The sequence below is a fragment of the Chiloscyllium punctatum genome, chromosome 38, assembly GCF_047496795.1.
Source record: "Chiloscyllium punctatum isolate Juve2018m chromosome 38, sChiPun1.3, whole genome shotgun sequence".
NCBI classification, from domain to species: Eukaryota; Metazoa; Chordata; class Chondrichthyes; order Orectolobiformes; family Hemiscylliidae; genus Chiloscyllium; species Chiloscyllium punctatum.
In genome coordinates, this window is record NC_092776.1 from 60,726,495 (window position 1) to 60,742,258 (window position 15,764).

General features: G+C 43.9%; 1 protein-coding gene across 2 annotated transcripts in view; it reads left to right on the forward strand.

The window, feature by feature from the left end:
* The first annotated feature begins 1,883 nt into the window (after positions 1–1,883).
* Positions 1,884–15,764, forward strand: part of LOC140463661 (uncharacterized) — a 68,544-nt gene continuing 54,663 nt past the window's right edge. For both annotated transcript variants that reach the window (XM_072557986.1, XM_072557987.1), the window contains exons 1-2: positions 1,884–2,205; positions 9,296–10,053. In XM_072557986.1, coding sequence (XP_072414087.1) covers positions 2,154–2,205; positions 9,296–10,053 — 810 coding nt within the window. In that variant the 5' untranslated portion in view covers positions 1,884–2,153. The remainder of the gene's footprint in view (positions 2,206–9,295; positions 10,054–15,764) is intronic.

A 15,764-nucleotide genomic window follows, 5' to 3' on the forward strand; every position in this document is an offset into this window, starting at 1 on the left:
TTCCCCTCCCCCTCAAGGATCCCAAAAACACAATGAGAGACATCACGAACCCTGGCACCTGGGAGGCACACACCAACTGTGAGTCTCTCTCATTCCCATAGAACATTCTATCTGTCCCCCTAACTATGACTAACTATAACAATCACTAATGCTCTGCTCATCTCCCCCCTTCCCTTCTGAGCAACAGGTACAGACTCTATGCCAGAGACCTGCACCCATGGCTTACCCCTGGTAAGTCTGCCCCCCCCCCCCAACAGTATCCAAAATGGTATACTTGTTATTGAGGGGAAACAGCAACAGGGGTTCCCTGTATTGCTTGCCTGTTCCCTTTTCATCCCCTGACAGTAACCCATCTGCCTTTTTCTTACACGTGAGGTGTGAACACATCCCTGTACCTCCTCTCAATAACACCGCCCCACCTTCCAAATGATCCAAAGTTTATCCAGCTCCAGCTCCCTAACATGGTTCTCGAGAATCTAGAGTTGGGTACTTCCTGCAGATGAAGTCAGCAGGGACACTAGTGGTGACCTTTACCTCCCACATTCTGCAGGAGGAACATTCAACTGTCCTAACTTCCATTCCCACAATTCTAAATTCCCATAGAAAAATACCAATCCTTACCAATCCGTCACTTGGAACCTTTTTTTTGTTTAGAGGATGCGGATAGGTGGGCAACACTACCTAAGTAGTGTTTCAGGTAACACAACCACCCAAATATATTACTTCACATACTCAGCAGTCCCATGTCCGCTCCTGCTAAACGAGCGATCCACCTATTCACAAGGTAAGTTTTTAAAGCAGTAATTTACCTTCCCTATGTCCTCGCTGCTCCTGAAAAGTGGAGGCCTGACTCTCACGATAAGTTCCATTTAAGTGGGAAACTTACTTCCAGGCAGACCCCGCTCCTTTCTCCCTCTCTCCTCTCTGCTCCCAAAAACTGGAGAGTCAAGGAGCAGAGGGCATAATCATAGAATAAGAGGTCACCCTTTTAAGACAGAGATCAGGAGCAGTTTCTTTCTTCAGAGTGAAGTGAATTTGTGGAATTCTTTACCATTGAGGGCTGTTGAGGCTCGGTTGTTAAGTATATTTAAGGCTGAACTAGTATGACAGAATTGAGTATTACAGGGAAAAAGCGGAAAAGCAGAATCAGATCAGTGATGATCTTATTGAATGGCAGAGCAGAATCCACAGATTGAATAGCTTGTTCTGCTCCTGTGTCTTAATCTCTATACCCTCACAGTATAAAGGCAGTGTGAGGAATCACTGTCAGGCCCAGTAAACAGGATAACAATATAATCAGCCAGATCAACAATCAAAGCTGATTTTTGCCGGAAATCTGTTTGAAAGAGCTAACTTCACAATCCTTGCCTTGTACAAGGCTGTCAGGAACACATCTGAGGAAATATTTAACTAACATCATGTACCAGCTGCCTCAGCCTGATAGGAGCACATTCCTGCCCAACTCTCTCAGCACTTGCACTGTACTCACTGCAAACAGTGTGATGATTGTGAAGTTACTCATTATCTGAAGTATTAAAAGGTACTGCAGGAAGCCTTTCATGAATTGCCAAGAAACCAGGGAATCTGTCCCGGGTTGTGCTAATTCTAGGGCTGCTTTTCAAAGCAACTGTTAATGGCAAAGAGGTTAAAAACAGAGTACAGAAGGAGTCACATTATTTCCAAAGGGGGCAGCTTGGAACCTCCTCCTTAGCATTCAGAGATTGCTATGAGGAAAAAGAGAAGGGTTTTGATTTATTTCAGAATTCATTAAGTGATCACAAATCTTCTCCTCCCCTTAAGGCAGGGCTGTGAGTGGCTGCTTGAGACTGGCCCGTCCAGTTTTAAGATTGTGGGATGTGCTGATGAGCTGGTATCCTCCTCCTCCCAACCCTCTCGCATTATCGAGCAGGGAGCTGTGCCTGCGGTTGCTGGACGGCTGCTTTGAGCTGTGGAAGCTGCAGCTAGTGTTTGAGTTCTGCTCACACCCAGCTTCCTTCCTTCGTAGCAAATCTCATCCAGCCAAGGCACAGCATTGGAATGCCTCCAGTTTAAACATCCGAGGATATTGTCAGCAGACCTGGTTGTACTGTGAGGGGTGGACTGGAAGCTGAAGCAGCGAGCCGCCGAAGTCTTTTGGAGCTGCTGCCTGAGAGATGATGTTTGGGAGAAATGGCATCTTCGGAGCTGGGGGTTCCTGGAAAAAAGGTAGGGAGCGGAAGAGCTTCCCATGTGGTCGTGCTTAATGTGGGATTTAATGTAGTGGAGCCAGTCTGCCAATTAAAGCTAGGCTGTGCTGACTGCCTTTCAAACCTACCCAGGAATGTGACCTGTCCTCCCCACTATCCTATGAAACTTCTCTCTGGAGGGGCTGGTTTGTGAGTGGGACTGACCCCTCTGATTGAATCCTGTTTGTAAACCAGTCCACCAGCCCTCCCTTGACTGATCACTGTCCTTTCCCCTGTTGAATGTACCATGGTTTCAAAGTGAACAACTTTACACCTGCTAGATTTTAAGCACTCACTCAACATACATTACATCTGTATCTGTATTTTTTAAACAGCATTTTTCACAGGAATATGGGCTTCATTGGCTGGGCCAGTATTTTTTAACTGATCTTCAACTGCTTTGGAGAAGGTGGTGGTGAGCTGACTTCTTGAACAACTGTCATCCCTGGAGTGTAGGGACACTGACAGTATGAAGTTGAAGTGTGTTTTGTTGTAATTATTAGTTGCTTTTAAGAATGAGATTTTCCCCTCAGCTTTCAGAACCTGTCCATGTGGAAAAGTATCATGATTTTTGACGCTGATGATATTTGATCAGATGACGGATCAAAGCTTACATTCTAGCACTGCTAACAGTACACTTGGGTGTTAAGATCCAACTTCAAGCATGTTATCACCCTCAATTCTCTCTCTCTCTCTCTTTCTCCCCCCACCACCCAACCCCCTGCAGAAATGCCAGATTCATAAATGCAGTCAAAATTTTAAAATTGATACACTGTGCTGCCATCTCTATCAGACAGAGCCATGTTGGATTGATGGTGCAGCCAATCTCAGGATTCATTGATCCCCAAGTCCTAACAGAAGGGAAGACAGCTTGGGTTGGGAGTTACAGACTGACCAAATATTTTCTTGCTGAGTGAGCCAAGAACTGATTATCTGGGATATTTCTAAAATGACTCTGTCGAAAGTTGGTTTCAGAGGTGAACTTATGAAAAGTTGATTTGATACAATGATACTCCCTTCTCTTGCCCCTGAGTCTTTTAGACCAAATAACAGCAATATAACCTGAGTCTGTCCTTAAATGTGTAAAAATTCTATAAGGTTTCACATAAGTGTAGTTCCCAGGTGAAATATGAATTTGAAATAGATCCAGGGGAAGGAGACAGAGGGTACAGACTGGGGATGAGTTCTCAGGATGTGATGAAAGGGGGAGTGTGTATTCATTGTCAGCTTTTATTTGAGCAAGTTTAAGTGAATGGAGCTCTGTATCATGTTGGTGACCCTGGTGTTATGGGAATCATGGATGAGGAAAAATACAATGTTGGGACATTCCCAGCACAGCCCTCATTACCCATCATAGAGTCATACAGCACGGAAACAGACCTTTCGGTCCAACCAGTGAATGCCAACTTGATATCCTAACCTAATCTAGTCCTATTTGCCAGCACTTGGCCCATATCCCTCTCAACCTTTTCAAATGTTGTAATTGTACCAGCCTTCACCACTTCCTCTGACAATTCATTCCATATACACGCCACTCTATGTATGAAAAAATTGCCCTTTAAGTCCCTTTTAAATATTTCTCCTCTCACCCTAAACCTATGCCCAGTCGTTCTGGACTCCCCACCCCAGGGAAATTTACTCTATTTACCCTATCTCTACCCCTTATGATTTTATAAATGTTGTGAAGGATGATAGGTCTGGCACTGCCCCCACACCCCTGCACCGGAATCCGGCAGAGGAGGTAGATGATGACATCAAGCAGAGTCTAAGGAACGAGAGTAACCCATCCAGCCAATCAAGCCGATTAAATCCTTCAATACGATCATGGCTGATTATCCACTTCAATGCCTTTTCCCCCACACTGTCTCCATGTCTCTTGGTATCATTAGTGTCTAGAAATCTGTCTCTCTGCTTTAAACATACTCAACAACTCTCCTTCCACAGCACTCTGGGTTCAAGAATTCCAAAGGTTCACAACCCTCAAATAACAAAATCTTCTCCTCATGCAAATTGTACCCCAGGTTCTGGACTTCCCAACCAGGAGAAACACCTTACCTGCATAAATCCTATCTGTCTCTTTTGGTATTTTATAAGTTTCTTTGAGATCGCCTCTCATTCTTCAAAACATGGAGAATACAGGTTCATTTTACCCAATCTCTCTTCATAGGACAGTCCTGTCAATCTGGGAAAGTCTTGGGAACCTTTGCTGCACTCTCAATGGCAATAAAATCTTTTCTGAGATAAAGGAGACCAAAACTGTACACAATATTCCAGATGTGGTCTAACCATATAATTGAAGCAAGATTTTGCTACTCCTGTAGTCAAATCCTCTTCAGTAAAGGCTAACATTCCACTTTCCTTTTAAAGTTCACTGCACCTCCATGTTAGTCTTTAGTGACTTGTCAACAAGCACACCCAGGTCTCTTTGTACATTAACATTTCTGATTTCTTACCATTTAAGAAATACTTTGCACATCTGTTTTTCCTGCCATAGTGACTAATCTCATATTATTCTTCAATATATTTTATCTGCCATGTTTCTGCCATTCATTAAGTCTATATGAATCTTCCTGACACAGTTTTATATCTTTCGCACAACACACATTCTTCAAATTTGCAAATATCACATTTGGTCCCCACACGTAAATATACATTGTGAACAGTTGGGGCCCAAGTACTGATCCTTGCAGTATCCCAATAGTCACGGACTGCCAATGTGAGAAAGACTTATTTATTTTTGTTCTCTGTTCACTCTCTGTTAGCCCATATTTAATCCATGCCAGAACATCTCATGTTTTTCTAACCAGCCTCCTGAGGATAAGGGATAGGCCATTTAAGACTGAGTTGAGGAGGATATTCTTCACTGAGGGGGTGAGGAAGTTTTGTAATTCTCATTCCCAGATTTCGCATTCACAAATCCTTGCTGACTATCCCCAGTCAGACCATCTAAGTGTCTATTTATCACATCCTTTTCCTACCATTTTTAAAAAAGTCTTGGTTTCTCTCTTGCTCCCTTCATAAATAATGGGATGACATTTGTTGCCTTCCAAATAACAGGAATCATTCCAGAATCTTTCAAAGTTTGGAATATTTATCACTAATGCATCTATTAACTCCATAGTTACCTTCTTCAGCACTCTGGGATGTAGCAATTGAGGGAATTTATAAATCTTCTGACCTTCAGATTCTCCAACACAACCTTCTTACTCATAGTAACTTTCTTTGATTCCTCCATCTTCCCAATTATATGTAGCCTACCAGGGGAAGGGGGTGGTATTGCCTGTCAAGGACAGCATTGCTTGTAGCCAAAGGAGATTGGGAGGGATGTGGGTTGATGTTGTATTGTCTGTAGCCAGGAATTATGGCACTGTCTATAGAGGAGAGCACTGCCTGTACATAAGGAGGACAGCATTGCCTTTAGCCAAGGGAGGGTGGCAATGTCTGTAGCTGAGGAGGACAATGCTATATGTAGCTTAGAGGATGGTACTGCCTGTATCTAAGGGGGACAGTAATGCCTATAGCCCAGGGAGAGTGGCATTGCCTGTGGCTGAGAAGAACAGCGCTGCTTCTTGCCAAGAGATTGGTACTGCCCGTAACTGAGGAGGACAGCACTGCCTGTAGCCAAGGGAGGTTTACAGCATCTGTAGCCAGGGTAGAGGGCACTGCCTGTGTCTGTCAAAGAGATTATAGATTACAAATACCAACATGTTTCAGTTCATTGTTTATTGGTGTATCTGGGAGATCCACCAGAGGCACCAAGCACCAGGACAGGTACAGGAATGAAAAGCATGACCTTGACCTTTCCCATCCCTGATGTAGTCCTGGGGGTAATCAGGGGGTGTCTGCACCTGTCTGCTTCCTAGCCACCATCATAGAGGGCACAAAGTTCACCAAGGGGTCCCAGAAAGCAGCAAGAAAAGGTGGGAAAGGGCTGGTGGTCACATTTCAACTTCAGATACCATTTTCGCCAGCAGCTGGAAAACTGGCAGCATTTCCTCCTGTTCATCAGTTACATAAGTTCCCAACTATAGTCCATTTCTGTGAATGCTGACATTAATGCAATGTTGTCCCCTTGTTTAACAAGGGTAGCATCGATAATCCAGGTTATTATAGACTGGTGAGCCCAACGTCAGTGGTAGGGAAGCTGCTGGAGAAGATACTGAGGGATAGGGTCTCTTCCCATTTGGAAGAAAATGGGCTTATCAGTGACGGGCAAAATGGTTTTGTGCAAGGAAGGTCATGTCTTACCAACTTAATAGAATTTTTTGAGGAAGTGACAAAGTTGATTGATGAGGGAAGGGCTGTAGATGTCATGTACATGGACTTCAGCAAGGCTTTGATAAGGTTCCCCATGATAGGCTGATGGAAAACGTGAAGTTGTATGGGGTCCAAGGTGTACTAGCTAGATGGATAGAGAACTGGCTGGACAACAGGACACAGAGAGTAGTAGTGGAAGGGAGTTTCTCAAAATGGAGAACTGTGACCAGTAATGTTCCACAGGGATCCGTGCTGGGGCCACTGTTGTTTGTGATATACATAAAAGACCTGGAGGAAGGTATAGGTGGTCCGATTAGCAAGTTTGCAGATGACACTAAGATCGGTGGAGTAGCAGTTAGTGAAGGGGACTGTCAGAGAATACAGCAGAATATAGATAAATTAGAGAATTGGACAGAGAAATGGCAGATGGAGTTCAATTCGGGCAAATGCAAGGTGATGCATTTTGGAAGATCCAATTCAAGAGCAAGCTATACAGTAAATGGAAAAGCCCTCGGTAAAATTGATGTACAGAGAGATCTGTGTGTTCAGGTCCTTTGTATCCTGAAGGTGGCCACGCAGGTTGATAGATTAGATTACTAACAGTGTGGAAACAGGCCCTTCGGCCCAACAAGTCCACACCGACCCGCCGAAGCGCAACCCACCCAGACCCATTCCCCCACTACGGGCAATTTAGCATAGCCAATTCACCTAACCTGCACATTTTTGGATTGTGGGAGGAAACCCGAGCACCCAGAGGAAACCCACGCAGACACGGGGAGAATGTGCAAACTCCACACAGTCAGTCGCCTGAGGCGGGAATTGAACCTGGGTCTCTGGCGCTGTGAGGCAGCTAACCACTGTGCCACTGTGGTCAAGAAGGCATATTGCATGTTTTCCTTCATTGCACGGGGTATTGAGTACAAGAGTTGACAGGTCATGTTCCAGTTGTATAGGAATTTGGTTTGGCCACATTTGGAATACTGTGCACAGTCCTGGTTGCCACATTACCAAAAGGATGTGGATGCTTTGGAGAGGAGGTTCACCAGGATGTTGCCTGATATGGAGGGTGCTAGCTATGAAGAGAGCTTGTATAGATTAGGATTATTTTCATCAGAAAGACGAAGGTTGAGGGGGGTCCTGATTGGAGTCTACAAAAGCATGAGAGATATAGACAAGGTGGATAGCAAGAAGCTTTTTCCCAGAGTGGGGGACTCAATTACTAGGGGTCATGAGTTCAAGGTGAGTGGGGAAAAGTTTAAGGGAGATACGCGTGGAATGTTCTTTACGCAGAGGGTGGTAGGTGCCTGGAATGTGTTGCCAGTGGACGTGATTAGAGGTGGGCAAGACAGCATAATTTAAGATGTATCTGGACAGGTACAAGAATGGCCAGGGAGCAGAGGGATACAGATCTCTTGGAAATAGGTGACAGGTTTAGATAGAGGATCTGGATCACCGCAGGTTTGGAGGGCTGAAGGGCCTGTTCCTGTACTTTTTTCTTTGTTCTTTGTCCTATTACTGCTGGCAGAGGGAAGACCACCTGGAGAACACTGGCAGTCCCATCACTCTCATCAGACCTGGCAAAGAAGCCGGTTCAACTGAGCACTATGTGGCAGGCAATTAACCCTTGCTCCCTCCCTCACCAAGGCCTATCTGACTGACCCCATCATCCCCCCATCCCCTGACACCATATCTGGTGCATTGCGAGCAGTGTTTCCATGGTAACCACTCTTCTAGATGCAGTCCCTGCTCCAGATGGTGCTACTGAGATTGCCCTCCAATTGGCCATGGGGAGGGGGGATGAATGTTGTTAATCAGGCTGGCAGCCCTTATGGCAACTCATAGAATCAGAGATGGCACAGAAGGAGGCTATTCAGCCCATTGTGCCTGCACTGGTTCTATTATCTAGTGCTAGTATGTTTTGTTTATCCACTCATGGGATGCTGGCTGACCAGCTTTTATTGCCAACCCCTAGTTGCCTTTGAACTGAGTGGCTTGCCAAGTCACTTGAGAGGGTAGTTGAGAGTCAACCACATTCCTGTGGGTCTGGAGTCACAAACAGGCCAGACCAGGTATGGATGGCAGATTCCCTTCCCTGAAGGACATGAGCAAACTAGATGGGTTTTTCTGATAATCGGCAATGGCTTCATGTTTATCAGTAGATTCTTATTTCCAGGTAATGATTGAATTCAAACTCCACTTTTGGAATACTGTGTGCAATTCTGGTCTCTCTGCTATAGAAAAGATGTTGTTAAACTTGAAAGGGGTCAGAAAGGATTTATAAGGAGGTTTGCTGGGATTGGAGGGTTTGAGCTATGGGAAGAGACTGAATAGGCTGGGGAAATTTTTTCCTTTGAGTGTCGGAGGCTGAGGGGTGAGCTTAAAGAAGTTTATAAAATCATGAGGGGCATGAATAAGGTCTTTTTCCCAGGGTAGGAACTTCAAATCTAGAGGCATCGATTTAAGGTGAAAGGGGAAAGATATAAAAGGGACCTAAGGGGCAAACTTTTCACACAGAGGCTGGTGCATGTATGGAATGAGCTGCTAGAGGAAGTGCTGGTACAATTACAACATTTAAAAGGCACCTGAATGTGTAGATGAATAGGAGAGGTGTAGAGGGATCTTGGTCAAATGGAGGCAAATCGGACTACATCAGTTTGGGAATCTGGTTGGCATAGATGAGCTGGGCTGAAGCATCTGTTCCCATGCTGTATAAGTCTATGACTCTACAAATGGCCGGCAATGGCTTTGAGTTTGAAAGCAGTGTGTGCCGAGTATGTTTTGGAGTTGATGACCTGTAGCTTTTGTATTTCTAGTGGTGAGACAGGACTCGTGCAAGAAGAAGGTGGTTCTGACCAAAGTGACCCTCCTCCAGAATGGCTCGCAGACTGAGGACACCCTGTCACATCCAGTCTCAGGCAAGACAGGAAATCCTGAGGCCAGCCCAGCGGAGCAACCACATAAACACGCAGAACGAGTGAAGACTGGATTCGAGAGCTCCTTCTCGGAGTATGCTGCAGTCAGCGAGCCGTCCAATTGCTCCATCCTGAAACTCTATAAATCAGAGTCTGAGGACTCAGGGGTTGAACTGCCCAGCGGCACTAATTCTCCATCTACTCCCTCAGGGTCTGAACAGAGCTTTGTCGTCCATCGAAGGGAATCCTCTTGTGACTCTGGGATGGCTTTGAGCATTGTGTCCTCGTCCCCAGGAGTTCAGCATTGTCCATTTACAGCTGACTGTCACAACCCCGACCAGTGTTTCAAAGAAGACACAAGGCCCAGGGAGGCTCCAGTGAAGGTCAAGAAATTACCCACGGCCACTGCAAATTGGAAAAAAACCACTAAACCCAGCAGAGACATGACACAGAGTCCAACTGTTATAAATGAGGAAGCGACCCAGCCCAGGCATGTCTCCCTTGTTGAAATCGTCATTGCAGACACAAATTCACCAGCAACACTGAACGGAGCAGGAAAACATGCAACTGAAACCCCACTCAATCAAGAGGCATTGAAAAGACGACCATCAAGTGACAGTCTGAACGACTACATGGAGGAATGTTGCAGGCTAAGTCAGGTGAGACTTGACAGCATAGTCATAGTCATAGAACCATGCCGACCAGATACCCCAACCTAGTCCCACTGGCCAGCACTCAGCCCATATCCCACTATCTTGGATCATTGTCATTCAGATGTTTCCTCAAGGTTCATAGTGTTTGCTTTCAGGAAGAACTGAACCGGACTGTAGGAAGTTTTACAAGATTTTCAAAGTGAATTGTTTTCATCGCTGAAAAGCACCAAGAAAGGGAAGAAACCAAGAGGCAGAGCTATTATGGAGTCAAACTTTAGAAGTAGTGAAACAAAAAGACATTTTGGTGGGTGGGGAATGGATGCAGAACAGGTGAAGGATGACACAGACAAGATGGGGTTATAACAACAAATGGTATTTCGGTTGAGAGCTGTAACAGATGGATGTTACAGGTCAGGAATATAACAGTCAGGCATTTTGAGAGCAAAGGCAGTGCATCAGGCACTCGGTGATATAGCAGGCAGGGAGTGTAACAGGCAGGCTGTGTACGGAGCAAAGGGCAAAATAGATAAGGACTATAACAGCTGAAGTAGTAAGACAAGTGAGGTGTGTGACAAGTGAGGACTATAACATTACTGATAAGGAGCATTGCAGGTGAGGGATATAACAGGCAAGAGATTTAGCAGCCACAAGATATCACAGAAAATTGGGGTTCAACAGGCAGTGATTGTAAAGGTGTGTTTGATGACAAGGAGTTATAACAGAAGGGGAATTTCATAACAGGGGAGAATAGGTAAGGGAACAGGCAAGAATTTAAAAGATGGGTTATGTTACTGGAAAGGGCCATAGCATGGGAATATGGGTCATAATGGAGGCTTCAACAGATGTGGGTGGTATAACAGATGAGGTATTTAACAGGTGGGATTTGTAACACGCAGATATCATTATCTTCCATATAACATTGATCATAGGTATGTTGTGGCACAGTATCAAATGCCATCTGTACATCACATTAATATCATTACTCGAAGCAACTCCATTCTGTTGGCTCTTCAAACACTCTACCAAATTAGTTCAACATGATTCCCCTTAGAAATCTATGCTGGCTTTTTTTGTTTAACTTGTATCTGCTTGTTAAATAATTTTGTCCTAAATCACTATTTGAAGGAGTTTTGTAACATGGATTAAACTGGCAGACCTGTAGTTGCTGAGCTTATTTTTACACTCCTTTTTTGAAAAAAGGATGCAACAGACACATTTTCCCCCCTTTCCTTTGTCAGCATTCTGCAGGAACCATTCCTCTTGGACACCCCAGTCCACTTTTCCCTCACTCCCAACACCTCCCAGCGGCACCTTCACATGCAGTCACAGATGGTATAATATCTGCCTATTTACCTCCTCCCTTCTCACTATCTAAGGCCCCATTCACAATTTCCAAGTGAAGCAGCAATTTATCTGCACTTCACTTAATCTAGTCTACTCTATTCACTGCTCACAATGTGGACCGCTCTACACTGGGGAGACAAAACGCAGACTGGTGATCACTTTGAACAACACACGTATGTTCTCTCCACAAAATTGACCCTGAGCTCCCTGTTGCCTGTCACTTCAATACACCGCTGTGTTCCCTTGACAACATTGCTGCCTTAGGCTCGCTGTGGTGCTCCAGCGAAGCTCAGTGCAAGCTGGAAAAACAGCATCTCATTTTCCACTTGAGGATTTTGCAGCCTTCAAGACTCAATATCACATTCAATAGTTTTCAGGCCTGAACACCTTCCTCTGTGTCCTTTACCCACCGTAAATCCCAGGCCCTGTCATTACACAGCCTGCTTTCAGCATGGCTACACCATTTCCATCTACTAACAATGCCTGTTATCAGCTTTTCTTTCTCCCAGGCTCACCCTTTGTCTGCCAAACGTTCTCCCTTTGGGCTCCATCTCCATCTAACGTTTACTCCTTTATACCTTGCTCTCTCCCACCCTGTGTTTTCAGCAAAATTTACCAGCTTTTCCTAGCTAACATCAGTTCTGAAGAATCTGGACTCAAAATGTTAACTCTGTTTTCTCTCTACAAATGCTGCCAGATCTGCCACATTTCTCCAGTAAATTTTGCTTCAGACTTCAGGATGCGCAATTCTTTATTTTATTGTATCAGTTACCATTCTCTAATCTACTGGCACCACTCTAAGTAAAATGTAAAAATTACAGTCAGTGCATCTGCAATTTTCACTCCGACTTCTCTCAGTATCCCTGGATGTATCTCCTTTGGTGCAAGTGCCTTCGTGAAACCCTCTGAATGCCCTCCTCTTTCACTATGGCCTGGCTAGTATCTTCTTCCTTGGAAAAGATAAATGCATATTATGTGTTTAAATGTCTTAGCTATGCCCTATCCCACACCTCTTTTTGGTTCCTCTATGGCCCTTCTCCACTCTTTTACTGGTTAGATGCCTATGTTAGGATTCCTTTTTATGTTAGCTGCCAAAATCTTTTCATATTTTCTCTTTGCTTGTGTTATTTATTTTTTTCCACTTTCCTCTGTATATTCAGTATATTCAGTATGGTTCTCAATTCAATTTTCAACCTTTTTTTTCATTTAATTCCTAGCTCTTTTGAAATTCAGGGAGCTCTATATTTATTTGGCCTTTTGAGAGAATACACCTTGACTCTGTCCAAACTATCGCCTCTTTGAGGGTAGTTCATTTGTTAGCCACCACTTATCATGTCAACCTTTAACTCCAACGTATTGGACTCAAATCCATTCTTGGCTTATTGAAGTTGTTTTGTTCCCCAGTTTCTGATTCTCTGGATCATTCATTATCTCTTTTTGTTGTCATCTTACATCGTATGATACAATTATTGCTGTGCCCTAATTGTTCCCCCACAGTTACTTGATCCATTTGGCCCATCTGATTCCCATGAATCAGATCTAGCAGTGCCTGTTTTCTTGTTTGTCTGAAAATGTAATGCTGTCCAAAAATTCTCTTGAACACATGTTTAGAAATCTTGCCCCTCTTTACCCCTTACACAACTACTTTCCTAGTTTATATTCAGGCAATTAAAGCCCCATTATAATTACTGCATTTCTGTTTATGCATTTCTCTGCAATTTTCTTGTAAATTTGTTCTTGTACATCCTTCCCATTTGTTCCTGGATCATGTTCTAACCAGTTCCTGAGCAAGGAACCCAATTTGTTACAATTCAGATCATACATGCCCCTACAAATGGTATTCTTCTGATTGAGGAGGGAGGAATTGGCTCCCCTTCTTAATCCACACTTCTTTCAATTGGTCACAACTTAGAAGAGGATCCCTTCCCTTGTGAACACCATTTCCCAGTCAAAATGTATTTATATTTTGAAAAGAGCCAATTTAACCAGACTTACCTCACTAATAGAAAGGTTTATGAAAAGGATAGTGAAATGCAAACTGCATACACAGCTAAGAAATGTGAATTGAGTAAAGAGGTAACAGTTAAAAAGATTTACAAATCAGTCTTTTGGCTTCACGAAGATGGTCAAACATTGAGGCCGGTAAGTTCTGGTGATACTGGTAATGCTCACATTGGTAGTGAAGCAGTTGATTTTGAGAATCTTGGCTCAGCAGTTAACTGACAGTCTTTTGTTCTGTTTCCTTTTTAATGGGGACTTCACTGGTTGACATGGCTGCTCGTATTCAGAGCGAAAGCAAGTCCTTTTCTTGCAATGCTGGGGTATCTCATGGCTGTCCTCAAGCTGTGACCTTCATAGCATACTAGTCCACACTAGTACATTAGCTCACTAACAGAAACAGACCACAGTTTGTGTTTTGTTTATAACCCTTTTTATTCATGGAAGCATGAAACATAAATATGTCTGGAGTTTGGGGACATAATCAACAGGAGATTATTTTTCTGCTGAGATGTGTTAAAGTGAATCTCTCCATTTGAAACATCTTGAAATGAGATTCAGTTGGAACCTTTTCAGATGTGGCTTTCCATGTTTCTTCTCTAGACTTCACCAGACAGTCAAAGACACAATTGTGTTTCTCCCCCTCCTCCACCCCCATTTTCAACAGTACACGGGACAGGGGTTAAAGATTAGATTAGATTAGATTACTTACAGTGTGGAAACAGGCCCTTCGGCCCAACAAGTCCACACCGCCCCGCCGAAGCGTAACCCACCCATACCCCTACATCTACATCTACCCCTTACCTAACACTACGGGCAATTTAGCATGACCAATTCACCTGACCTGCACATCTTTGGACTGTGGGAGGAAACCGGAGCACCCGGAGGAAACCCACGCAGACACGGGGAGAACGTGCAAACTCCACACAGTCAGTCGCCTGAGGCGGGAAATTAACCCGGGTCTCTGGCGCTGTGAGGCAGCAGTGCTAACCACTGTGCCACCGTGCCGCCCACAACGTAATCTTCAGCCCTGGTCTCTGTGTGATATCCTAATGTGTGGAATGATGTACTTTGGGGTTCACAGTTTTGAGCCATTAAACACCCCTGCACCACAGGTAAATGGGTGCCACCAGCCAACCACTAATGAAAGGAACTAGCACTTGACTGTTCAATTACCAATGCCAACGCTATGGGTAGCATTCACTCTAAGAGCTATGATATTCTACAATCATGAGTGACTCACAGACCTAGACATATTTTTCAAACTTTTTTTTAATTTCCCATTTCTGCATTGTGTGTTTGTGATGCTTAAGTATTTCTAATGTCATTTATTAATTAATAAATCGTTCTTAGTTAATTCTAGAAAGCCTGGTTAAATTGGCTCCTCCCAAAACATTTGGTTTAGGAAAATGGTATCTACAAAGAAGGGGATGCTTTTTAGCTTAACCTTGTTGCAATCAACCAATCAACAGGGCAGGGCAATAAAGAAGAGGAGCTAGTTCATCCCTCTTCCTAGTATTCCAGCAGCTCGAGTCTGATGCCCTGAGGACAAGGGTTCAAATCTCACCATGGCAAATTGGTGGAATTTCAATCTGATTAATAAATCTGACAATAAAATAAGCTAGTCTCAAAGATAGTAAGCTTGAAACTATTCTCACTCATTGTAAAATCCCATTTGGTTCCTTAGTGTCCTCACCCACTCATATAAATTCCAGCAATGTAGTGACTCTCAACTGCCTCTGAAATGGCATCACAAACTATTCAGTTCAATGGCAATTAGAAGTGGGCAACAAATGGTGGCTTTGCCAGCAACTTCCACACCCCAAAATTGAAGAAACAAAACAAAAAATACCTTCCAGAGGTAACATTCCCTACTCCGTGGAATGGAAGCCTTTTCAATGATTTGGTCATGAACTTGGTCATTAGTTATTTTGTCAATTTTACACGTAGAAATGAATTGCTGAGACATGCTAAATGAGTTCATCTGCCCTGGCCTGTCCGGTGGAATTTATAGCATTCGATCATCACAGTTTCATTTGGCTTGAAGGAATTGGAACACTACCACAGTATCGGATGTAGACATGGCTTCAGCAAGCTGCTAGAATATTTACCAGTCTCCTATGTGTGTAACAGGCTTTATTGTGTTTGAAAATGTCTATTACATATCAACAGTAGTTTGCAGCCCTTTCTTCATTGACCTATTCCTGCTCCTAAATCCATTAATCTCTTTAAGTCTGCTCTACAGAATGGTAGCTAATCCAATTGCAATCTTCCCTGTGTTCATGAGGTCAATTCCTGGAATGGCGGGACTACCTTACGCTGAAAGACTGGAGCGACTGGGGCTTGTATACCCTTGGGTTTAGAAGACTGAGAGG